This window comes from Gastrolobium bilobum, unplaced genomic scaffold (assembly GCF_033153095.1).
Source record: "Gastrolobium bilobum isolate Gb01-03AN ecotype WA unplaced genomic scaffold, APGP_CSIRO_Gbil_v1 utg12919, whole genome shotgun sequence".
Lineage (NCBI taxonomy): Eukaryota > Viridiplantae > Streptophyta > Magnoliopsida > Fabales > Fabaceae > Gastrolobium > Gastrolobium bilobum.
Window position 1 is genome coordinate 47,908 of NW_026896054.1, and position 24,987 is coordinate 72,894.

At 33.7% G+C, this 24,987-nt stretch overlaps 4 protein-coding genes across 5 annotated transcripts; 2 read left to right on the top strand and 2 right to left on the bottom strand.

Annotated features, from left to right (window-relative positions):
• Positions 1-732: 732 nt before the first annotated feature.
• Positions 733-4,923, top strand: LOC133297490 (protein NDL1-like). Of its 2 annotated transcripts, none has more exons than XM_061496652.1 (11): positions 733-850; positions 2,268-2,367; positions 2,571-2,668; positions 2,768-2,856; positions 3,056-3,116; positions 3,202-3,288; positions 3,369-3,446; positions 3,533-3,589; positions 3,723-3,778; positions 3,902-4,037; positions 4,469-4,923. In XM_061496652.1, the coding sequence occupies exons 1-11, from the start codon at positions 800-802 to the stop codon at positions 4,688-4,690; spliced, it is 1,035 nt and encodes a 344-aa protein (XP_061352636.1). In that variant the 5' UTR covers positions 733-799; the 3' UTR covers positions 4,691-4,923. The 2 variants fall into 2 exon arrangements, with proteins under 2 accessions (XP_061352636.1, XP_061352637.1); XM_061496653.1 differs by having other exon boundaries at positions 839-850; positions 2,268-2,371.
• A 522-nt stretch (positions 4,924-5,445) lies between these two features.
• LOC133297507 (uncharacterized) lies at positions 5,446-8,362 on the bottom strand. The gene is made up of 5 exons (XM_061496674.1): positions 7,522-8,362; positions 7,031-7,083; positions 6,562-6,710; positions 6,324-6,475; positions 5,446-6,218 (listed from the first exon to the last, which is right to left on the bottom strand). Exons 1-5 carry the CDS (start codon positions 8,291-8,293, stop codon positions 5,797-5,799), a joined length of 1,548 nt encoding a protein of 515 aa, XP_061352658.1. The 5' UTR covers positions 8,294-8,362; the 3' UTR covers positions 5,446-5,796.
• Positions 8,363-8,683: 321 nt separating this feature from the next.
• LOC133297505 (uncharacterized) lies at positions 8,684-12,207 on the top strand. Its single transcript, XM_061496671.1, has 7 exons — positions 8,684-8,989; positions 9,116-9,226; positions 9,418-9,486; positions 10,135-10,266; positions 11,248-11,325; positions 11,526-11,657; positions 11,763-12,207. Exons 1-7 carry the CDS (start codon positions 8,792-8,794, stop codon positions 11,934-11,936), a joined length of 894 nt encoding a protein of 297 aa, XP_061352655.1. The 5' UTR covers positions 8,684-8,791; the 3' UTR covers positions 11,937-12,207.
• Positions 12,208-12,649: 442 nt separating this feature from the next.
• On the bottom strand, positions 12,650-16,384 carry LOC133297497 (protein arginine N-methyltransferase 1.1). The gene is made up of 9 exons (XM_061496661.1): positions 16,104-16,384; positions 15,898-15,908; positions 14,877-15,032; positions 14,705-14,768; positions 14,447-14,589; positions 14,247-14,334; positions 13,845-13,960; positions 13,552-13,702; positions 12,650-13,035 (listed from the first exon to the last, which is right to left on the bottom strand). The coding sequence occupies exons 1-9, from the start codon at positions 16,324-16,326 to the stop codon at positions 12,830-12,832; spliced, it is 1,158 nt and encodes a 385-aa protein (XP_061352645.1). The 5' UTR covers positions 16,327-16,384; the 3' UTR covers positions 12,650-12,829.
• Positions 16,385-24,987: the final 8,603 nt, after the last annotated feature.

The window sequence follows — 24,987 nt, forward strand, 5'->3', positions numbered from 1 at the left end:
CTATTTAACGAGTTTATTTTTGTGAGGAACTAATTTGGGCATCAAATGCAGAAGTTGATTGTGTTATGCATGACTAATATCAGCATGTACAAGGGGAAATGTCATTACTGGTGTTAATAGCAAATGGTGGCACTGGTGTTAACAGAACTTTAGCAGGGACTCAAAAGGATCCCGATAAAAATGTTAGGGACCATACTGGTCCCCTTTGTTAAAACTGTTAGGGACCATACTGACCAACGTGGATGAGTCTCTCAAAACGACGTCGTTCCTCAACACACGTGGCCTCCAGCATGTCACTTAACGTGACACGTCATCACCGTCATTGACACCGTCAATTTTGGATTGACAGAAGGACTAACGTAGGTCCTGTTTCACTTTATTGGAGACTATTTAACGAGTTTATTTTTGTGAGGAACTAATTTGGGATCAAATTTTTTGTGAAGAACCAATTTGGATCTTTACTCTATGAATTAATAAATGGAATGAAAGTGGAGTGGTCTAGAAAGGAGTCAAAATTTGGAAGAAGTGATGAAACTACGTCGTGCAAAACGTGTTTGGCTGGCTATTAAAATTTGACACAAGCGTCGGTGGTGGTTAACCGTAGGTTAAATGTTAAAATGTTAAATGTTTCAAGACAAGAGGCACAAGGAGGAGAGAGAAACAAGAGAGAGAGAGAGTGCTATATATATATATATATATATATAGTAGACACACATAAATCATTGATTGATAGAGAAGAAGAGTAGAGAGAAAACTGGGCCTTTGAGACCTACCAGGTTCACAGAACAGAGCTACAGCCATGGCTGAATCGGTTTCAGTGGACATTGAGAGGATCTATCTCAGTGGAAAGGTTTCTTCTTATCCATTTTTTTTTTCTGGGTTCCGTTTAAAGTTTCAAACTTTTTTGCAAATGGGCTCACTCTTTTCCCTCGATTATGCGCTGAAGAAAATTTTTGCAGAAGCCAACAGTAACACTTCTCTATAATTGGGGATTTTTAGCTACATTGGGATCTATCTAATTAAATAATTTCTCAATTAAAAAAGAGTCAATCATTTTTAGTTGCTTATTTTATTTTGATCAATTCATCGGAATGGTTTGTTTTCTTCTCTTATTTTTATTTTTATTTTTTTTCTTTGGATATATTTTACCTCGCCATTCCATTGGGATTCTGAAGATTTTTACATGGCAAATAGCTTATATTCGCATTCTTGATATGCCACATTTTTTTTTTTTTTTGTCTTTTATCCTTCATACGTTGAGCTATTGATTTTTTTTCTCCATATTTGGTCCTCGTTAGTCGTTATCCTCTTGGATTTTCATTTGGTCGTTGTTTTAGAATTTCAGTTACTTCTTCTTACTTTTTAAACTTTTGTCAGGCTTCCTATATAGCTTGTTACTTGTTAGCATAATAACATAGGCGTGTTGAAATATAGATTTAGTGATTTTTGGAAGAAATGAATTTTGCATTTGCTGTATTTGATGCGATTTAGATGATGCAGGAAATTTTACTTTTTTTTTTTTTGTTTTCCTTTCATACACGTACTTTGTTGTTTTCCTTTTCCTTTCATTCTTTGTCTGTTTGGTTTTTCAGGTGGGGTCCGGGTTCTTTTTTTCTTTTTCTTTTTAAGTTTATCTCATGTTTCTTATATGATGATGTTCATCGCTTTGAAGGAATTGGATCCTTTGTGCTTTGGCTTTTCTGTCTCCTCGGTTCTTTCTAAGTGCATTACAGGCTATAAGAATCTTAGCTATTCCTTTCTTTGTCCTTTAACTCATTATTGTACTTTGGGATAATTCTATAGTTGCTTTATAATTTATATACATATTAGTTATTAGATCAGGTAACGTCATTCTTCTTTTAAAAATTTTAAGATACTGTCGTATTTTTCACTAGCTTCACCTTGTTTTATTTGTCGAACATACAATGATTGGAATCTGAAAGTTTTTTTTTCTTTTTTCTTTTTTCATTTATCTTTATGAAACTTATATTAATATGCTGTTGCACTTGCTTGTTAGTTGGGGTTGTCCAAAAAAGTGGTAAGGGCACATGGGTAGCCATGTTAGGTAATAAATAATTTGGAGAAGTTTGACATGGTTTTCCATTACTCAAAATGGAGTACTACAAAGCAAAGGATATCCTTTGCTCTACAGGAATGTTCTTTTTTCCCTCCAAAAATTAACTTTGAATTTTGTGCTTCTTTGTCCTACATTTGTGTGTTCTTTTTGTGTTTTTTTCTCCTACACTTATTTTGGATTATTATTTCAGGAACATCATATTCGGACTGGCTGTGGTTCTGTATCTGTCATAGTCTATGGGGATCATGACAAACCAGCTCTGATCACTTATCCAGATTTAGCACTTAATCGTAGGTGGAGTCAATTCATTTTCTGATAGCCAGCCACTCTTGTTTAAAATTTCAAGATTCTGAATTGTCCCCCACTGTTCTAGAATTTTTTGCATAGTTCTTTCCGAATGCATTGAATGATTATATATGTGTATGTTAGAATTCACTCTCTTAACTTAATCTGAAAATCTGAGGCATTATTTTACTTTTATGTATTGAGGCAGATATGTCATGTTTCCAAGGATTATTTTTCTGTCCCGAGGCAGCTTCTTTGCTGCTTCACAACTTTTGCATATATCATATCAGTCCTCCTGGGCATGAGGTTTGTAAGTTAATTGACCTGAATGTACTTTTTATTGCATTTAGAGCTGAATCTTATTATTCACATAGTTTATCTGGAACTTCCACAAGAGTTCTATAGTTAGGAGCTGCTGCAATTTGTCCCGACGATCCTGTCCCTTCTGCCGATGACTTAGCAGATCAAATAATTGAGGTTCTCAACCATTTTAGGTAATTACAATATAATTACTCTGCTTACTTTTTTTATCTTTAGCATTCGTTTTGTTTTTAAACAGTTCTATTTGTTTGAGAACACATCCAATAAAAGGGAGTAAAATAAAAAGAGAGTAAAAAAGGCACTGTATATATTGAGGGAAAATCTAATGTATATAATATAGTTACTAATTGTATGAACTATTTCCTTGTTCAGGCTTGGTGCAGTGATGTGTATGGGAGTAACGGCTGGTGCTTATATCCTTTCTCTATTCGCAGTATGTACTCTACTTGTAATTAATGCTTAATTTTTAATATAAAGTCAAACTTATTGATTTGTTCTTTTTTGCTACTTCGATACAGATGAAATATAGGGAGCGTGTTCTTGGTTTAATACTTGTATCTCCCTTATGCAAAGCTCCTTCTTGGACGGAATGGTTTTATAACAAGGTTCTTTTCAAATGCCCGCAGACTATGCATTTATGAGTTCTCTAATTTGATAACATTACCTAAACTGCTTCTCATTTTAGGTGATGTCAAATTTGTTATATTTCTATGGTGTATGTGGCATGCTGAAGGAGTGTTTGCTCCAGCGGTACTTCAGCAAGGTATTGTAATAATGCTAGGATCTTAGCTCTCTTGAATTTTATCTTTTATTTAATATGTATTGAGTTTTCTTGGTCAACTTGAACAGGAAGTTCGTGGTAGTGCTGAAGTTCCAGAATCCGAGATAGTTCAAGCTTGCAGAAAAGTCAGTGCTAAGTTAATTTAGTTTCTTTGCCTTGTACTGCCCTATAGCTGAAATGTGATTGTTATTTCGTAGTTTGTTTTTTTTGTGTATTTACCTAGCTTTGCACTGGTTCTTTGTCTTGTTTCTTTTCCAGTTGCTGGATGAGAGAAAGAGCGTCAATGTCTTACGGTTTCTTCATGTTATTAATGAGTAAGATCTCCTACATATAGTTGCTTCACCATATTTATTTATTTGTGTGTGTGTGTGATCCTCCTGTAGTCTGAGGTAGCATAGCATATTTATGTGCTCCAACTTTGTTTTACGAATTTGCAGGAGACCAGATATAACAGAAGGATTGAAGAGATTAAAATGTCGTACACTTATTTTTGTTGGGGACAGTTCTCCTTTCCATTCGGAGGCTCTTCACATGACTTCAAAACTTGATAGGAGATATAGTGCTTTGGTTGAGGTATGTAGTGCGAAAGTATGCGGAATGTTGTACATTAGTACATGTACGTAAATAAAATAAAATAAAAAGTATATCTAAAAGGACTTGACATTGGTTTATGAGTTTCCCTAATATATTTTCCTGGGTCAATATGATTCTGTAAACTTGCCTAGTGTTGATTATGACAACAAATTCTTGATATCATTTAATATATGAGAGAACATTCATAAATGTGAAATATGTTTCTCATGTTACACGAGACAAATTATCTCGTGCAACACAAAAAAATGGATGGGATCCACTAAGGAGAAGAGAAAGAAAAAAGTGGATATCATCCACTATCCACTTTTTTCGTGTTTTACATGAGACAAATTGTCTCATGCAACATGAGAAATACATTCCTTTTCATAAATATATGTAAACTAAGATTTGAGACTGGGTTAATTTGTCAGGTCCAGGCTTGTGGATCAATGGTTACAGAGGAACAGCCACACGCAATGCTGATTCCTATGGAGTACTTCTTCATGGGGTATGGATTGTATAGGCCATGCTATTTCAGTGACAGCCCAAGGAGCCCACTTAGCCCTTCTTGCATCTCTCCCGAGCTCCTTTCTCCAGAAAGCATGGGATTGAAGCTAAAGCCTATTAAGACCCGTGTTTCACTGGAAGTTTGATATGGGACAAACACTTTTTTTTTTCTTCCTAATTTTTTGATTGTTTAAGAGGGATAGAGAAGTGGTTGGAGAGTTGGCTGGTTGTAGATAGATATAAAGGGCAATTGAGAATTCGTTGGAATATATAGATATAGTAAGATTCGTGTTCATTCGTTTGTAGTCAGTCATTGACGAATATCACTGTGAGCTGTATCTGTAAATTCTATATGGACTCGAAATTTATTTATGGTTGACGAGTAATCAATAACCCAGAGGGACCCTTTGATTTTTTAAGACATCCTTCCCATAACTAGGAATCCTTTTCATTTTGATTCCCTCTCTATTAATCTTTTTTTTTTTTTTTATTGTTAAAATACACGACATGTGCAATTAAAAGGAAGAAACATCACTTTTTTTACTAAGCTTAAAACAATTCAATCAAGATGAAGTTGGATAGTTTAAAAGATTGAATAGTTTAAAAGATTTATAGCTTATAAGTTTTTCTTCCGTATTGCACTGCAACAGCAAAAAAATGAAAATGTTTACTTTTCATGTTAAAGTAACTCCTATATGATACAAAATTTCCTTCTTGAAACTGTGTTAACATTACCTAGTAAATTTTGTTCTATCCAGATTCCAGACAATGGTCATTTTCAGACTCAGTTAAGAGTTACATAACCAAACTAAAAAATGCAAAGAAAATGTAAGCGGGAAGATAAAGTCAGAAAAGGAAAAGGTCTATTCACTTCCAATCTGAGTGATTAGTATTTAGCAGACTAGGGTAAGAAATTTCAGCCTTAATATTGCACATTAATAGTTATAGCACCAATGTAATACAAAAATTGAGCAGCCTCAGAAAATTCCGGTGTAATTGCAATGTGACAGCACCGAAATTTGTCGGAGCCTGCATGAACTAAATTAGCAAACAAGGGAAATATAATGCTGAGAAAACAGAAGTATGACACAGTATGCAACTTCTCGCTGCCTCTTGAGACCTCCGATCATGTAAAGGATCCCTATGCACTACATAATAACAAGGCCACAAGGGACTGTGGCATCTAGTCAGAGTAGATAAATCCAGTATAATTGTGGGCTTTACACAGAGATTAACAGTTTGTTACCCTAGCTTAGGCGTCTGAATCAGAAGCTGGATCCTCTACTTCACTCTCACCACTTGAACTATCATTTGCGGCTGAAGTGCCGGCTTTGACTGGATCAGAGTTTTCATGGAGGTCATATTTGACAAATTTAATCTTCTTTTCGTTGCTTTTTCCTTTTCGTTTTCGGATTCCACTATCAGTTAACTTCATAGTCTGGGCAGCAGCTACAAATGCATCACTAATCATTTCGTTTTGCTCATCCTCCTTTTCTGTATTTCCCTCTTCCCCAATATTATCAACATAAAAAAGGTCATCATCTTCTGTCTTGTGCTCCAAGTTATCTGCTGGTTGCTTGGTTTGGGAAATGTCAAGACCTAATTTAGCATGGCTTTTTAAAATATCATCTTCAAAAACTCTAATCCCTCGACCCTCAAGACTCAGCAGCCAATCTGTGAGTAGATTAAACACAAAGAATTGATGAAATATGTAAGTTGTAGTGCATTGAGTACCATTTCTGCAACCCTAGATATATGAAGGTGCCAGGATCTACTTACTTATAAGAGCTCCGGGTGATGATCCATTTGCTCTGCCAGCTTTTTCCTCCAAATAATTCTGGCTTGTAACCCATTTAGTTATTTGCAAAGGTATGCGAGAAGCAGAAAATGACCTAGTATAAGAGACAGCTCTATTCTGATCACCAAGTCCCCTACATTAAGAAAATATTAGAAATTACACTCTGAATGTACAGCGAGAAAACTATTCATACACACTACAATAATTAATTCATCATACCTAAAATACTCTACAGCCTTATGAGTAACAATCAATCGGGTCAAGATAATGCTTTTTATGTATTTGGCATTTAGATAGAGAAAAGGGTACTCCGCCAGTAGTAGAGCATCAAACAGAACTTTCCTCAATAGAATTTCATCTTCAGGTTTCTGCATAGACAGATTACAACGTGATAATTATGAGTTTAATGGCTTATGTTATGATAAAAACGACAATGTTGGCCTGCCAAAGCAAGGAGACATCAATAGAAAGACTACAAAAAATCCCAACATTCTAATAGATGGACTCAGAAAATAAAAGAGGATTAGTCTATGAAAAGCTTGATTGTGCAAGTGATAGCCCTTGTCCATAAAACTATAGTGTTGGGAGTTTTGTACAATCGAAACGGTGACAAATGCCTGCTGGGATTACTTTTTGCAGATATGGAAGAAATGGCATGTCAAAAACCGTATAAGGATGAAATACTAACCAATATTGAGATCAAAGGCAAAGGTGTCGCTAATGCTGCCCTCATAATGATCTCTGATACAACAAAAGATAAATCCACATCAAACTTGGAACTAAAAAAATGAGAATCACGGTTGGAGAAAAGGTATATTAAATAATCAAGTGCATTTCATAGGACTTCATCCATGACCCAGTTAAGTTCAATAGTGAAAAGAATTGAAAACAAAACTCTGTTGCTAAAAAATACCACATATATAAGTAAACTGACCTATAGAAGTTCATGCAATTCAGAGTGGACATTATAGTGCAGGGCTATAAAGTTTATTGCTATACTCAACAATTTGGGCTATTAAAAGCTTTTGCCCTGTCATGTTTGTTTTTTTATTTATATTTTTTGTTCTTCCTTTAATACAAATAAATGCTACAAACTTCAAACTTAAAGTCACATAGACACAGATAAAAAAAGTAGCAGGAAACTGAAAATTAAACCAAACAAAAAGAAACCTTACTGACCCAAAAAATATATGTTCTGAAAGCTAGATATTGAGCCAACAGCCCAACTCTTCATATTCATTTCCAATTCATCCCTTGGCTTTGCCAGATGTAAAGACATGCACAGTTTCAATAAAAAAGCTTCCATGATGACAGCACCGGCCAAGTAACCAACATGAAAATCTCTAGTACTAAGCCAGCCACAAACATCATGGCTCACAAGAGGCAACAAAGATTCAAACCCATCAACAGTGTCCACCCAAACACGAGCCAAATCAGGGAAAGGCAAAATCAAATTCAAACTAACGGAATCAGTTTCCTCCTCAGAAATCTTACTACAGCAAACGCTTATATACCCAAGAACTGTATCTACCAAAGACTTCACCTCCCTCATTGCTTTCTTCTCCCTCTTCAATCCCAATTCACTTCCAAACAGTTCCAGAAGCACTCTATGCACGACAAAAACAACAGGAGCCAGTAAAGCAATGCTCTTTGAAGCACCAATCGAGGCTGAACATGCAGATAGCATCTGAAACAAGTCTTTTGCGGCCAGTATTCGATCCAAGGCATCACCTTTTTCCAAATTACGGCTGCGAAAGTTGATTGCAGCATAGACCCATATCACCTCAAAGGGTGGATCAACCTTAGCTTCCATCAATTCATGAAATGCATCGACGAAAAGAGAAAAATCCGAGGATTCTTTGGGAATCTCAGCCAAAAGGTTTTGCATTGACTGTTTCAGCTTGAGGGCATAGTTTTCACCCACAAGAGGGACCAAACCTGCAATCTCCATTAGAGCAGACGCAAAGGCAACGATCCAATTTTGGTCTCTAGGGTTTATGGAGGGGTTTTACAAGTTACATAATTTGGGCTCGGTTCGACCCGGTTTATACGTTTAGTTTTGAATTGACTCCCAAGTCTTGGCCGATAGAAAATTGGATTTTCTTGCGTAGGAAAATTCGAAACATGAATCTTAAAATTAAAGGAGTACTACGTGTTATCTTGTTCCTTATTGGTGGAGAAGATGGGATCCACCTTGTTTTGCTTATGTGGACCAATCACATGCGATAAAAATGTGATTTTTATAAACCGATAATTTAGCTTTATAGTTTATATTTATTAGGGTATAAAATAAGGTACTTGTTTATTGGTTTTTGGATGTGTTAACTTACCCACCAAACCATTCCGTCAATTTTGGTGAAAAAATTTCATCTTTTTAAAGATCTGCTATTCTAATTCTAGGTGGTGTGGAACTACGTTTGTTTGTGTGTTTTTTTGTGTTGTTGGGAATATGAAGGGAATGTTTTGGTTTCTAGTTGTATTAGCGGTGGTTGCAACATGGGTGCCCCAATCACATTGCTCCAAGAAACCGGTGGGGATCGCTAGAAAGGAGGACGTTCCGTACATAAAGTGTCAAGTGTGTGAGAAGCTCGCTAAGCAGTTGTATCAGCAAGTTCAGAACAAGCAAGCTGAGATCGCTCCCAAGAAGGTTTTTTTTTTTTTCATTTGTGTTTCTTCTCAATTGCTTCATTGTGTGTCTGTTTCAAAGCTGGGTTGGTAGGCTAATTTTGTGGTTTGCACTAGAATGATTTTTTGGTGTATTTTTGGGTGTTAGATCTCGGAGTACCAGATCATTGAGATAGCAGAGAATGTTTGTAATCTGAAAAAGGTCGAAGCGGATTGGATATTGCGCATAGATATTGTAGAAAAGAAAGATAAGCTGGAGGTAAGAGGATCAAACTTCTCAATTTGTTTGATCAATGGAATTTTTGTTTTGAGTTTGACACTACTTTGCTATTCCGCTTTCTTTGGATTTTGAATGGAATAGCTGTTAAATGAGTGTGTTGATTATATTGAGTATTGACTTTGTGGTAATATCTGAATATTGTTTCTCCAACTTCCTCTCTTATTTATCAGCTGGTAGAACAAGACTCTGAAGGACAATGCAATTCTGAATGCAAAACTATTGAGCGAGCCTGTCAGGAGGTACGGCACTTTTGTCTGCCTTCACTCAGTGCTTTTGTTTGTCACCAGTGAATTACTGAATTACACCTTCTCTTTTGGTTCTGAAGTGAAAAAATATAGGAGAGGGACGAGAAAAAAAAAAAGAACAAGTTTCACTTAATATATATTCTCAATCAATTAAGAACACTATGTTTGTTGGGTATGGCTCATACTTCGCATGATAATGAGGACCCTAGTTGTCGAGGTCAGCAGATAGGCAACTAAGGTCCCGTAGAGGCTAGGTACTATTGTAGGCCTTTGATTTATTGTAATTTTCTTAGCAATTTGGGCTTGGGCCCATGAATAGCTGCTGTTAGGGTTTTCTAATCCTATTTATATTTTCCTTGTAAATCGAGTGACTCGTAACGAGTGGCGATGAGGTGAATATACATAGCCTAAATTGGGTGAACTAAATCTTTGTGTCTATTTTCTCTCTCTTTCTCTTTTCGCCTTCGATTTGTGTGATTGTCAATTTCCATCGTTTAAGATGTTGAACCATTCATGATCTGAATTGTGCTTTCTCTACTGGTTATGTATATGTGTACTTCAAATATCCTCGTGTCAAGGTATCCTATAAATCTTTATGTAGGGATATTCGTGATTACTAAATTAGCAATTTGGAATTTGCAGGTTATAGGATATTCTGATACTGATGTTGCTGAGTATATATATAAATCCAAGCCTGATGTTGATTCATTGCTCAATTATCTCTGTAAAGACCTTACTAAAGCATGCAGTACCAAGCCACCCCCTGTCCCTAAGGTAACTATAACCTTTCATGTGAAATATGATTATGCATCGACATTGATTGTGATTTGTGATAAATAATCATTCTTAGTCTTTTCCATAGTAGTTCGGGGGTGCTGCTTCGGCTGCCTGCTGTATAGAATATCATACTTTACTTTTCCCATAGCTGGCCATTTTTCGGGACACCACTGATGGTTCTCTTGCTTTGACTCACTTTGTTAGTGCACTTTGTGAAGCATTCATATGGGGTTTATCTGTCAATCGGGTTCAAAACAAATACACAAACAAACAAACGGAACTAAAAACAAGACACTTGATAATGTGTGATAGCACTGTTGATGGTCTATCTTAGATAAGAAAAACAGACCGTTGTAGTTTATTCAATAATACGAGAAGTTGTCATCTTAAGTGTTTAACTCATTTCTTTCTTTTTTGTTTTTCAAATTTAATTTTTTCATCCCCAATAAGTGTTGACTCCTGAGCAAAGGATTGTTACCAATTGGTTATTTTCAAAATATGTGTATTTTAACTTATATGTATACTCTGAATCAGTTTTTACCTGGAATGCTGTTTCTCTACACTTTCTTTTAATTTCTTATATTCTTCTTGATCCTCAAATGTGCTGGGAGCGCTTTAGAGATTAAAGTGTAAAGTGCAAGTTACTTGCTGAGAAAATCAAGGGAGTAGTTCTTGCATATCCATGATTTGTTATTCATGTCTTTTATTTTACAAAATTGTAAACAGTAATCAATCTATCAACAATCAACGCCACACTTTACCCTCACCCTGTACCTCAGGATCCAAATTCTTCGCACTTCACCAATTAAATCATCCCTTCTTTAAACTATATAATTTGGAAAATAGAACTTTGTTTTTGCAATGATAGCATCTGACCTTATACGCACTTATAAATCTTTGTATGATTAGTTACTTCAGTTCTCATTGGAAGATCTTTTTACTTAAGTTATCATCAGGAAATCTATTTCTGTGTTGCAGGACAGGACTCCTGGTGAACCATTCGCTGCAAAGTCTTCTAAGGAGGCTGAAATGGAAAAGCTACTAAAATCTATGGAGGTAATTTACTTTTTTCTCCTTATGGCTTTATATCTTGGGAAGACTATTATGTGCAAGTTGAACTGATAATGAGTGAACCTAGTTCTAATCCATATCACCTAAATTGAAGTCCAGGTGCAGAGGTTTTATCCTTTCTTTTACGTGATGCATTCTGTTTCTGGTTGTACATTATGTTCATACTGTATTTAATTCTGCTCCAGGGCATGCCAGGAGCACCCGGCATGAAAATGTACTCAAGGGATGATTTAATGAACATGAAGAATTTTGGTGACGAAGATGCGGAAGATGAAGATGAGGATGAGGATGATGAGGCGAGCTTCCCCTCAAAATTGGTACTGACTCTCTTTAATTCATATTGATTGCAATATCTTTATAGAGACAACATTGATTGAAATGTTTTAGAATAACCAATCATTGGAATAAACTGCATCTTGTAGGGAAGAGTTTTGAGGGAAAAAGAAAGTGGAAAAAGTGACTGGAAACAGATGATAAGAAAAGGAATTGTGGACACAAGCATGACACTGAAGAAACATGCAAACAAAGTTTCCAATCGTATGCGACAATGGTGGAAGGCAAAGAAGGGTCCGAAGGCAGGGAAGTCAGAACTTTAGGGCCTCATAAACTAAGGAAGCTGCATCTTCTGAACTACAAGACATTTCCACAACGTTTGGTTACAGGTATTACTCCCAAGATGGACAGGAAGCAGGAATATTTGGAAGAACTATACAATCATCATTTGGAATGATTCATATTCCAATCAAGGATTTGCTTTTAGTGAGTGTTTTGTTAAAGTTGGATGGTGGATGTATACTAGGTAAACAATACCCAAGTTTATGATGCCACACAAGTACATTAATGTTCACCGTTCCCATTTTTTGTGGATGTAGGTTACTCTCTGAGATTTAATTATAGATCTTTTCTTAAAAAGTTTCGGTACCTTAATTTCCTTATATTTGATTACAAAGCACAGCGTAGTAAATCCCTCAAAGTTCATTAAGATATGATATTACTCATCTCATAATTTGAAATATGAACAGAGTTGAGCTTTGCAGCAAAGCACATAATCTTTTCTAACTTCAACCCTTGGTTACGACACCTATAAGTATTATAAGTCTTGGGATCGCATCAAAATGCAATTTTTCATTGTTACTATCATTATTTTGACCATTATCAGATTGCAGTGGTAGTATCAACACACACGAGGGCACTTGTAGTCTCGAAAACACTCAAATCTCGCTAACAAAGGCTGTGGATAACATCGTCCTTAAACGGCAGAATTGAGCAAAAGGGTAAGCAAATTAAATTTTGAACAATAAATAGAATTTCAAATTTAATCATTACATTCCAATACAGAATTGAGCAAATGAGAACGAATTCAAACAAAAATAGCAAACAAGTTACAGTCCTTAAACGGCAGCCTCATTTAAATAAATATGGAAGCATCAATTGTGTCAAAATCTCACAAATATGGGGAGCATTGGAAAATATACCCAATAAACTAGGCTCAACGCATCTTGTAATATTGAACCCTTGAAGCATTGCATCGCCTGCCGTTGAATGAATACTTGAGCATTATATCAACATCACGAGGATTTTTTTTGTTTGGAGCCACAGTCAAGCTCCCTACTATTGCCTCCCCCACACAAACGGTCAAGACATCTTCCAGATATAGGACTGTTTGTTTCCAATGTGTAGCTCGTGATCTTGGCCCTGCAAAAACGCTCAAAAGATCAGTTCGTACTTCACAAATTCTCAACATGTGCAGGACAACCCTACTCAAATGGAATTTTCCAACTAATATATAGTGAAGGCATCATGAAAAACAAGAAAACTGGTGAAAGAACTGTTCCACACAAATTTTCAGTAACCATTCTTGGAGCAAACATAGCCAGTATAGTTTCAAAAGAAATGCCAATTCTATTCAGTTTAGTTCAGAGCAAATATGATGATACTTCCATGCAAATCCTAAGACACCAATGAACCAACTTCATTGTTCATCTTTTCTAATTTTATTCTCTCCTTTTCCCTTTTTGAGCAGCTAATCCTTTAGACTTTGACCTTTATCAAGAAATAGAAATTTATGTATGAAAAAAATAATATACTAACTTTTGCCAATTAACAGTTTACATCACATCTAGAGGACACTTCACTCGTGTCCCTAAAACAGATAATGGAGAAAACCAAAACCTCAAATAAAGAGAACTTGGGAAGTAGAAAGGAATTAACCTGTAGAGAAGCCCATCAATTTATGGCACTTTGTAAATGATACATCAAAATATGCAACAAGAGCATGAATAAAATCATCACGTTCAGCTACAAGCTTAAAAGGTGCTGTGAATGAAGCATCTCCAGGAGCCATCTTTGAGATATCCATTGTCTAAACAATGATGAACCAATCAGTACATATCTTCCCAAAAAATAAAGAAATTCTTGTGCAAAATCAGAATGAAAAATTTACTGTTGTGGACACTGCATGAAACATGCTTCGCAAGGTCCATCAAACATAAGCTACAAATTACCTTGAGTAGCTGGCAATTTGTAGCTATCTGATTCTGATCAACTGTGTCAACGAGAGGCTCCATTATGGCTTGCTTCTTGATGCAGCTCATGTCAAATCCATAGACATTGTTCCAAACTGATATAGAAAATGAAAATACAATGTGTGAAAAAAAAACAGGAAAATTAGATGCATTTGTTTTTCTATATACAGCTAGAAATTTCGAGGTTTTCAAACACCAGCCCACAGCAGCAACTGACATCAATTCTTTAATTCCACATATGAAAAAGGATACAAGGAAAAAAATTATCAAATTGCATGTCAGTTAGGGAGGCAAATAAGCACCAGTTTGGACATCTTTTCTGTTGCAAGTATACCAGAAAAGACTCATATACTCAAATTTAGCAAGAGGTCAATAGCTCACACTCAATTTTATCTTCTTTGTAATCTGCATCTTCAATGGCAGTGAGATGGAGGGATGCTTTATCTGGTAGGACAATTCCATCATCCACCTAGACAAAAGAAGAAACAAAAAGAAAATCTCAAAATGATTTCCACACCATTATAGTATATGCACTATTTAATCACCTAAAAATCAACTAGAGTAGGGAAGACGTAACTTACAAGCCATTTGTCACGTGCATAGAGTACAGAATTCAACATATTCTCAAACAACAAGAAATATCCCATCCATTCAGAAATGATTATATCGACTTTAGCAACTGGAAGTTCAATTTCTTCAATCTTCCCCTTCAAAACCGTCACAACTGTAGAAACAAAAACAACATTATAGTAATTAATGTGAGTGTCTTTCGCAATTAATCCACCCACCAAAAGGCAATATACTGAACACAATTAGATGCAACATATAAATGGCATCACCTTTAGAGTAACCATTAGCTTCAACTATCTCCTTTGCCATGTCAGCCATATGGGAGCACTCAACCTGAGTTTGCAAAATTAAAAATTATCTGGAATACATGATAATTTAGGAATCACGGATATTTTCATGATTAAGAACACCAAAAAGATAAAAGGAAAGCTAGACACTTACTGCATAGACATGTTCTGCCCCCGCTTTAGCACAAAATAGTGATAAAATCCCAGTCCCAGCGCCCACATCAAGAACTATTTTATTCTTGAATAAAAACTTATTCTGATAAATAACATTTTGATAAGTCTTAGTTCTTACAGTGTCCTTCAACATTTCCTGCAATGTGAAAACAGGTTAGAACATAGCTCTCTACAGGAAGTATGCAAAGAAAGCATCCCAGAGAATATATATATATATATATATATATATATATATATATATATATATATGAAAAAGTTATACTTACAACTTTTTTTCCTTTACAGCCTTGTCTATGTATTCCGGGGAATACATGAGTGGATGTTTGTATTCTCCGGAATACACAGACAAGGTTGTAAGTATAACTTTCTTCATATATATATATATATATACATATATATATATATATATATATATATGAGGTAGAATCTTTTGACATCAATGTCAAATTTGAAGTTTGACACCTCATCTGAGAGATATTAGATCAAAAAAGATCAATGGTGTCACATGCTTATAAATCAGAATTGTTTATCTTTTTTGATCGAATGGCTGACGAGGTGTCAAATTTCAAATTTGACACTGATGTCAAAGGATCTTACCTCTCTCTCTCTATATATATATATATATATAATATATATAGAGAGAGAGAGAGAAACTTGTTCCCCCAAGAGCATTTATAGGCAATAAAAAGCAGGATATAATACATAAATCCAGCCTATGTCTTCACTTAACGTATGACATTCAAAAAAATTAACAGCATGATGCATCAGACCACGGCACATTCTTTGAGTACAACCAATTATTAAAAGTTAAAACAACAGAAAAAAATGGATTGAAAAAAGCCCCCTTTTTCGGATTATAATGCAGAAAAAAAATGAATATTTGGCTTTTGTTTTTCTACGTTACTCATAGAATTGTCTAGAAAAGCTGCAAATCCAAGAAAAGAACCAAAATTTAAACTTGCAACACAACACCAGACTGCATCCGAGTTAAGCACACTTACTTCGTGAATTCCTGCAAACACAGAGAGACACAAACAGACATAATGAGCATACGGTAGCATGAGAGTCCTTTAGAATACAGAAAGAAGAGCTTAGTGCTTCACATAATGAAGGGAAATACTGTAGTTAATAAAACATACCCAGATGAAAAAGTTATAAACTTTAAGCAGAAGTAGAAGAAGTTGAGTCATTGGAAAGGGGAATTTACCGAAATGAGAGTAGGAATCAAAGTAGTAGTCGGCGCTGGTTTTATCATCGGAATCTTCGAGAAAGACAGAAGAGTCGGGGTCACACATGGAGTGGTCGAGGTTGGAGCTCTCGGCGGCATCCTCGATGACCTCGTCGGCATCCTGGAACCGAAGGTGGTTTTTCATGTTACCCTCCTCCTCGTTACTTGTCGAACTCTGATTGTTGTTCTTTCGCCGACCCATCACACTTTGATTCAAAATATTAGGGTTTTAGGTTTTGCAATTCCTACTCTGCTCCTCCTCCTTCCGCGTCTTTCCCTCCTTTCAACCTTTCTGTTTAATTTTATTTTTTATTTTTTTGGTAATAACCTTTTTGTTTAATTTTTAATATCAAACTACTATGCTTTATAGATTTTAAAATAAATTTGGGAAGAAAAAAAAAACACAAATCAATGTTATTTAGGTTAATCAAATTAATATGTTAGATCTAAGATTTCTTATTTTTATAAGAGTGTAAGATTATCTTGCTTATATATACACATACTATATATAAGGGCAATATCTTCTGAAATCAAATCTTAAACGTTTATTTTCATAAATTTAATAGTTATAATTTATTGGATCTCACTTATTAATTAACCGTTGATTTTATGAATTTAACGGTTATAATTTATTGAATCATATTTATTAATTAATTATTAACATATATATACATATAGGGTCATGTTCAGTTTATATCGAAAATATATCTTTTGACTCCCGCGTAAGATTAAAATATCTTACTCCTCATATCAATTATTGAGTTTCGTCTATCTAACGGTTGTAATTTATTTAAAATTAATAATTAATTAATTGGTATAACATAATAAACTATAATAGTTAGATGAATGAAATTTTAATGATTGAGAAGTTTTGCTCTTCATCTCAATCATTAAAATTTGATGTAACACTTATTATTATGGAGGAAGGATATTTTTACTACTAAAATCTTCTACTACCAACTCACTACCTATCTAATCACCATTGGATCAATATTTTCTCTTTTTTCAAAAACTTTTTAGCATTCTCTCTCTTTGATTCAATGGTGAATAGATATGTAGTAAGTTAGCAATAGAAAATTTTTGTAGTAAGAATATCCTTCCTTATTAGTATGACATCAGTGAAAATTGAGATGAATAGTAAAACTTCTCATACTAAGATGTTTTACTCTTAGTATAATAATAATAAATCTTACATCAAATTTTAATGATTGAGATAAACATCAAAACTTCTTAGTTTATATATATATAGGGATAGGATCAACTTACACCGGTGTAAGAATAATAAATCTTACATCAAATCTTAACCGTTGATTTCCGTGCATCCAATGGTTGAGATTTATTGGGAATTAAAAATTAATTAATGAGTGAGACCTAATAAATCTTAACCGTTACATGTAAAAAATCAATGGTTAAGATTTGGTGTAAGATTTATTATTCTTACACCGGTGTAAGATGATCTTGCCCCATATATATATATATATATATATATATATATATATATATATATATATATATATATATATATATATATATAGGGAAAAATATTTCTGCAGTTAATGCAGATAAGTTATCTACATTTATTTCCAAAACGACATCATTTTGGTATTGAAATCTTAAAAAACTATAAATATAAAGACTATTATAACCATGAAATAAATTAAAATTACAAAAATACCATGATTTCCGTCCCAAAACGACGTCGTATTGGACTTACTGCAGATAACTTGTCTGCAGTGACTGCAGAAAAAACGAACTCATATATATACATAGAGAGAGAGAAGCATTTGTCATTTTTTTTCTTTGGAAATTGTTCAAAGGGTATACCTAAGCCGAAAGTCAAGGACTAATCCCTTAAGACGGAGAGATCACGTGATCGTGGGTATAACCTCTCCCAACAAAGTCTTTTCTATACACACGGCCAGTGATCAAATCCCTATGTTTCTCATTTTAAATTACATAATTTTACGTCATTTTATATTAATTGACATCTTTTTTGTGTATATTTGGTAACTTTTTAGATTACCTCTCCTCTGTAAAATTCTGAAGAGAGAGAAAATGGAGGAGAGAGAAGGTAAAAAATCACCAATTATATATCAAAATGATGATGTTCCATCTAAAATGACATAGAGTAATGTCATTTAAAATAACAAACACAAAGTCATTAAAATTGGTTTAGTGATGAGGGGTTGTGGTAGTTTACATAAGGTCAGAAGTACAAACCTCTCAGATCACATTGTAGACAAACACACACACACACATATATATATATATATATATATATATATATATATATATATATATATATATATGAGGCATGATCATTTGACACCGGTGTCAAATTTAAAATTTGACACGTCATTTGAGAGCCGTTAGATCAAAAAAGATCAACGACTCTGATTTGTAAGAATGAGACACCATTGATCTTTTTTGATTTAACGACTCTCAGATGACGTGTCAAATTTCAAATTTGACACCGGTGTCAAATGATCCTACCTCTCTCTCTATATATATATAGAGAGAGAGGTAGGATCCTTTGACACCGGTGTCAAATTTTGAAATTTGAAACTAAATTCTAACCTTTGATTTCCGCCAATCAACGGTTATCATTTATAAGGAATCAAACTTATTAATTAATATTAATTCCTAATAAATTATAACCGTTGATTGGTGAAAATCAAAGGAAAAGATTTGGTGTCAAATTTCAAAATTTGACACCAGTGTCAAAGGATATATATATATATATAGGCAGGATCCTTTGACACCGGTGTCAAAGGAAAAGGAAAAGTTTGACACCTCATATGAGAGCTGTTAGATTAAAAAAAATCAATGGTGTCACATGCTTACAAATCAGAATCGTTGATTTTTTTTAATCTAACGGCTCTCAGATGAGGTGTCAAACTTTTTTTTTGACACCGGTGTCAAAGGATCTTGTCTCATATACATATATATATATATATATATATACACTAGTGTATTACCCGTGCGTTGCACGGAGAAAAAAAAACCAGTTTGTTTATCTCGTAAAAATTAACGCAACACATTAAAGTATATTGCTGCATTTTACCTTGTCATGTGATCATTCAAAAATTACAAAGTTTGACTCAGCTTCTTTCAGTATTTCCTAGATATGAACTTTCATTTAGAAATATCAAATTTACAAAATAATAATACATAAATATTTTTTTGCAAAGATTTGTGTGGTTAGTATTTGGAATTTTTCAAATTCGTATTTACAAAAATCAAAATCAGAATAAGGAATTTAATTATAAAATAAGAAGGCAAAATTTTAATTCAATTATAAAAAAATGTTGGCGGGCCGGTCTTCCGGACCAAGTCCAGTTTGCAACCTCTAATTGTCAGCATTATAAACCAGCATGTAATACGTTTTTATATTTATCCACATAAAAAAATTCTTATAGTTGCATCTAAGTTTTTATATTTTATCTCTGATATGGACATTTATTTATTACAATTAGATTTACAAAATAATAATAAATAATTATTTTTTTTCAAGGATTTGTGTCCTTAGTATTTTGAATTTTACAAATTTGTATTTACAAAAATTGAAATCAGATTTAAGAATTTAATTATAAAAGAAGAAGTATGAAATTTTAATTTAATTATAAAAATAAGTTGGTGGGTCGGCCCTCCGGGCCGAACCCAATTTGCCACCTCTAACTATCAGCATGTAATAGGTTTTTATATTTATCCACAAAAGAATGTTCTTATAATTGCATTTAGGTTTTTATATTTTATCTCAGAGATGGACTTTCATTTATTACAACAGATTTACAAAATAATAATAAATAATTATTTTTTGCAACAATTTGTGTCGTTAGCATTTGAAATTTTACAAATTTGTATTTACAAAAATTGAAATCAGATTTAGGAATTGATTATAAAAGAAGAATAATGAAATTTTACTTTAATTATAAAAACTTGTTGGCAGGCGGGGCGAGCAGTCCCTCGGGCCAAGCCCAGTTTGCAACCTTCAACAATCAACATTTTATGTAAATAATAATTATTTTACACGAATTTGTGTCCTTAGTATTTTGAATTTTACAAATTTATATTTACAAACATTGAAATAAAGTTTAGGAATTTAATTATAAAAGAATAATGATGAAAATTTAATTTAATTATAAAAATAAGTTTGTGGGCTGGCCCTCCGGGCCGTGCCCAGTTTGTTATCTCTAACTCTCAGCATTTTATATCAGCGTGTAATATGTTTTTATATTTATCAACACAAAATTGTTCCTATAGTTGCATCTAGTTTACTATATATCTATATTTTTTACCGTTGCTTTTAAATCGACTCTTTTGTGGTCTGTGTATTTGTGACATATATAAGAGATAAAGAGTTGGAAAATATTTGAGTTCGTACCTTTAATATTCCATCAAACACTTTATAGTTAAATAGGGTAATATCAAAAGATCATTCGTTAGTTTAATTACATAATAATAAATATTATTAATAGGCTTAACAAAATATTATTAATAGGTTTAACAATTTTCGATGAAGAAAGTTATGGTATTATTAGTAGGCTTAACAATTATCTATGCAAAAAGTAGTGTGATATTAATATAGCTGTTTGACAACCAAAATTTTAAACTTTTTTTTTCCTAACTATGAAGTTTAAATTTCAAATTTAAATTATTATTGATCAACTATAAATATATTTTTATAATTTTAAGTAGATTTTTTGTTTAATCTTTAAGTTTATATTAAATTTAAATTCGTTATATATGTCTTTTTTCCACCTATCAAGTTCAAAATTCAAATTTAAAATGTTTAAATTTTAAATATTAAATATTTTCTCGCCTAATAGATATAATACTACATGTGAAGGTTATACTTACAACCTAAAGGTGAAGGTCATACTTACAACCTATTTTTGTTTACAATCATATCTTAACCGTTGATTTCCGTCAATCAACGGTTATCATTTATTACGAATTAATAATTAATTAATAAATTTAATTTGCGAAAATCTTAACCGTTGATTGACGAAAATCAACTGTTAAAATATGATTGTAAGAGGTTGTAAACGAAAATAGATTGTAAGTATAACCTCCCCCAATAATAAATATTATTAATAGACTTAATAACTTCACATACAAAAAGTAGTGAAAAACATTCATAGAAGGTTGTGCACTTTTTTCATGTAATAGCTTTTAGTTATTCATTCATGACATAGGAAATTGTGTTAATTATACTCTTGCAATAAAAAAAGAAAGTTTAATTTTTTATTTTTTTTTGGAAATACAATGAAAACTAAAGCAACATAAAAAAAAGCCCTATACTGGGCACAATCTTGGGAGACTAACTCCCCTTAAGTCATTACGAAGCAATTCCAAACAAGCCGTTGGAGGGACATCCAGCACAATCAGTTGTCCATCCTGATGAGGTGCATGAGTAGTAAGCCAATCAGCAACGAAATTGCCTTCTCTATAAGTATGACTAAGCTGAAAAATCAAGTCTCTTTGAAGCATGCTACGAGCTCGATACCTGTCAAGAACTCCCAAATTTCTGCTGAAGTAGAAGTACCACTCCCAAGGAATTTTGTAAAACCAGTTAACCAGTTCCCAGCAGCATCCCTTATGACTCCACCACATGCAGTCCTTTGCCCACTGTCTATGCTGAAACCATCCACATTAAGTTTAACATAACCCTCAGAGAGAAAATTTCAGTGAATAAGACGTTCCTCTCTTCTAAGCTCCTGATGACCAATCTTAATAAGGGTTTCATTAGCAAATTGAATATTACCACAAGTGTAGGTAATGCGCCTAATGAGACCATACTTCGAGGTGCTAGTTTGATCAAAGATCGCCTTATTTCCTTCCCCCCACAAACACCAAGCTATCACCCCAAAATACAAAGGCCAAGTTCGATCAATTTAAAACGGACCTTTTAATCCTAGATTTGTCTGAATCCATAGGTGAAGATCTATGGAGAAAAAGTCACTACGGTTATCATAAGGAACCCAATGCTCCCATAATTCCCTGGCACCAAGACAATCTCTAATGGCATGTAAACTATCCTCAAGATTATAATGACATCTCAGACACGCTGCATCTGTAGCCATGTGACGATGCACTCTACGAACATTAGTTAAAAGAGAACCTCTGTAGAGAAGCCATAAGAATTGTCTAATACGTTCAGGACCAGGCCAAGCCCAAATTACCTTCCAAATCCTATCCTGATGATAATGCGAGGTACCCATAAGATAGTTATAAGCTGATTTCACTGAAAAAAACTCCATCTTGGCTACCTGCCCAAATAACACGGTCCGAAAAAGTATCTACTGTAGGAGGAAGCACACTACGAATCTTGTCTAATACTGAAGTAGGAAGAAGGTGCTGGAATAAAGGCCAGTCCCAATTACCATAACAAGATACAAATTGAGACGTAGACCAATGAGTCATAATAGGAGAAATAAGTTGAACGGCCAGAGAAACAAGTTGAGGACATCCTGGCACCCACGAATCCATCCAAAAAGACGTATGAACCCCATCCCCTAAAATGATACGAGAATTCTCTAGAGTTTGAGGCCAATACTTAACAATAGCCTTCCATAAACCAGAATCGTTTGCTGAAGCCGAGATACTTGGAATAAGCCTTTCCTCCACCTTATACTTGCTACGAAGGACCCGAACCCATAATGAATTACGATCAGTCATGATACAGTGACCTAGCTTCATGATAAAAGCCATATTATTCTCTCTAATTTTACGAAAACCAAGCCCCCCACAGACCGTCTCCCAAGAAACCAGGTGAGCTTTCCTTCGTTCAGAATTTGATCCCCAAATGAAATTCCTAGTTACACTCTCAATACGATCACACGTACCACTAGGAATAATACAAGTTTGCATAAGATATTGAGGAATTGCAGTAAGAACTGACCTAGCCAAAGTTGATCTTCTTGCCAATGAAAGAGTACGTTGATTCCAGGCATTTAAACGAGCTTGCATCCGATTTAAGATATAGCCAAACGTACTCTTTGTAACACGGCTATGACGAAGAGGAATACCCAAGTATTTACCCGAGTCATTTGTAGGAGAGTAGCCCATCAACTGGCTTAGATTCTGCACTCGGGTATGATTAACGTTTCTGGAGAAGAAGACTTTTGTTTTTTCCTTGCTAACCTTCTCACCAGAGCACCTGCAAAAACAATCAAGAATCTTATTAATAATAACAGCTTGCCCTTCTGTGGCTTCTGTAAAGAGCAGAAGATCATCTGCAAAAAATAGATGGGAGAGCAGTGGTCTCCTTTTATTCAATCTGATAGGCTTCCAAACGTCCTCTTGAACTGCTACATTAATCAAATGAGCAAGTCTTTCCATGCAAAGGATGAAAAGATAAGGAGACAAAGGATATCCCTGACGAAGACCTTGATTAGGAGAAAATTCTGTCGTAGTTGAGCCATTCCATAAAAAATTCATTGTACATGACGAGACACAACACATGATCAGAGAAATAATATTCTCAGGCAAACCAACATCCACAAACGTGTCTTTCAGAAACTCCCAAGAAATCTTGTCATAAGCCTTTTCTAAATCAACTTTGACAGTCATCCAACCCTTACCTACTCTCTTTTTATTCATGGAATGGATGATTTCCTGAGCCACAATGATATTATCCGCTCCTTGTCTACCCTTAATAAAACCACATTGATTAGGCATAACCAAGTGAGCCATATGAAATTTCAGCCTATTAGCCACAATCTTAGTTACAGTCTTGTAAATAACATTACAAAAGCTAATAGGTCTGAAATCTTTAAGTAATTCAGGCACATCAATCTTAGGAATCAGACAAATCAAAGTTTGGTTAACCTCTTTGATATTATCCAGATGAAGGAACACGCCTTTCACAAAAGAGAAAACTGACTCACCCACCTTATCCCACTGAGATTGAAAGAAAAGAGCATTAAGCCCATCCTACCCAGGCGACTTGTATGGACCAAAAGAGAATACTATATCTCTGATCTCCTTACTGTTTGGCATAATACTCATCGTGTCTAAAAAATGCTCTTCAATAACTGGAAAAAAGCCACGAACTGGAAAAGCCGGTTTAGGTAATGGATCTTTTGTGTACAGATTTTCAAAGAAAGAAACAGCCATTTCCATTAAAGTTTAATTTCTTTCTTATATACTAAATTAAAATTTTCATTTTTATAGTTATAAAATTTTTTTAATTTTTTTTACAGAATGATAGAGGTCGTTTTATTTTCTATTTAAATTTAAAATTTAAATTCTTTTGTAACAATTTATGGTTTTTATATGTTTTTTTAACTTGGTTATACATGTATATTTAAATTTTTTAAGTTAAATACTTTTTATAAAAAAAATATTTGTATGGAATTTTTTTCTCTTTTTGTATTACTTTTTTAAGTTAAAATTTTAATAAATATTCTTTTAAAGTATAAATTCGTCAAGAAAGTTAATTTTTTTTCAATATTAAATATTTTCCACCCAATAGACTTAATAATTAATATTATTAATAAGCTTAATAATTTTTCATATAGAAAGTAGTGAGAAACATAGATAGAAGGATGTGCACATTCTCCAAATAATATTTTCTAGTTTTCATTTACGACATATGAAATTGTGTTATTTATACTCTTACATCAAAAGAATGAAAGTTTAATTTGTTTGTTATATATTAAATTAAAAAAATTTTGGTAGTGATTAAATTTTATTATTTACTTTTTACAGAACGATAAATCTCATTTTTTATTTTTTATTTAAATTTAAAATTTAAATTCATTTATTTTCATTGTGCATATTTTATTATATTTCTAACAAAAATATAATGAACAAATATGAGTTGATACAAAAAAGTATTCTACTAAATTGAATATTT

What these genes read in the sequence shown, in the direction of transcription:
- LOC133297497 (XM_061496661.1), bottom strand. Translation starts at nt 16,326, where the DNA reads ATGGGTCGGCGAAAGAACAACAATCAGAGTTCGACAAGTAACGAGGAG. An exon ending in AGCTAATGGTTACTCTAAAG is followed by an intron (nt 14,590 to 14,704) that starts GTGATGCCATTT and finishes TTGTTTCTACAG; the next exon opens with TTGTGACGGTTTTGAAGGGG. An exon ending in ATGCACGTGACAAATGGCTT is followed by an intron (nt 14,335 to 14,446) that starts GTAAGTTACGTC and finishes TCTTTTGTCTAG; the next exon opens with GTGGATGATGGAATTGTCCT.
- LOC133297507 (XM_061496674.1), bottom strand. Translation starts at nt 8,293, where the DNA reads ATGGAGATTGCAGGTTTGGTCCCTCTTGTGGGTGAAAACTATGCCCTC. An exon ending in TGCCTTTGATCTCAATATTG is followed by an intron (nt 6,711 to 7,030) that starts GTTAGTATTTCA and finishes CTGTCTATGCAG; the next exon opens with AAACCTGAAGATGAAATTCT. An exon ending in ATCACCCGGAGCTCTTATAA is followed by an intron (nt 6,219 to 6,323) that starts GTAAGTAGATCC and finishes ATCTACTCACAG; the next exon opens with ATTGGCTGCTGAGTCTTGAG.
- LOC133297505 (XM_061496671.1), top strand. Translation starts at nt 8,792, where the DNA reads ATGAAGGGAATGTTTTGGTTTCTAGTTGTATTAGCGGTGGTTGCAACA. An exon ending in CTGAGATCGCTCCCAAGAAG is followed by an intron (nt 8,990 to 9,115) that starts GTTTTTTTTTTT and finishes TTTGGGTGTTAG; the next exon opens with ATCTCGGAGTACCAGATCAT. An exon ending in TTGAGCGAGCCTGTCAGGAG is followed by an intron (nt 9,487 to 10,134) that starts GTACGGCACTTT and finishes TGGAATTTGCAG; the next exon opens with GTTATAGGATATTCTGATAC.
- LOC133297490 (XM_061496652.1), top strand. Translation starts at nt 800, where the DNA reads ATGGCTGAATCGGTTTCAGTGGACATTGAGAGGATCTATCTCAGTGGA. An exon ending in TAGTTCAAGCTTGCAGAAAA is followed by an intron (nt 3,590 to 3,722) that starts GTCAGTGCTAAG and finishes TTTCTTTTCCAG; the next exon opens with TTGCTGGATGAGAGAAAGAG. An exon ending in TTTCTTCATGTTATTAATGA is followed by an intron (nt 3,779 to 3,901) that starts GTAAGATCTCCT and finishes ACGAATTTGCAG; the next exon opens with GAGACCAGATATAACAGAAG.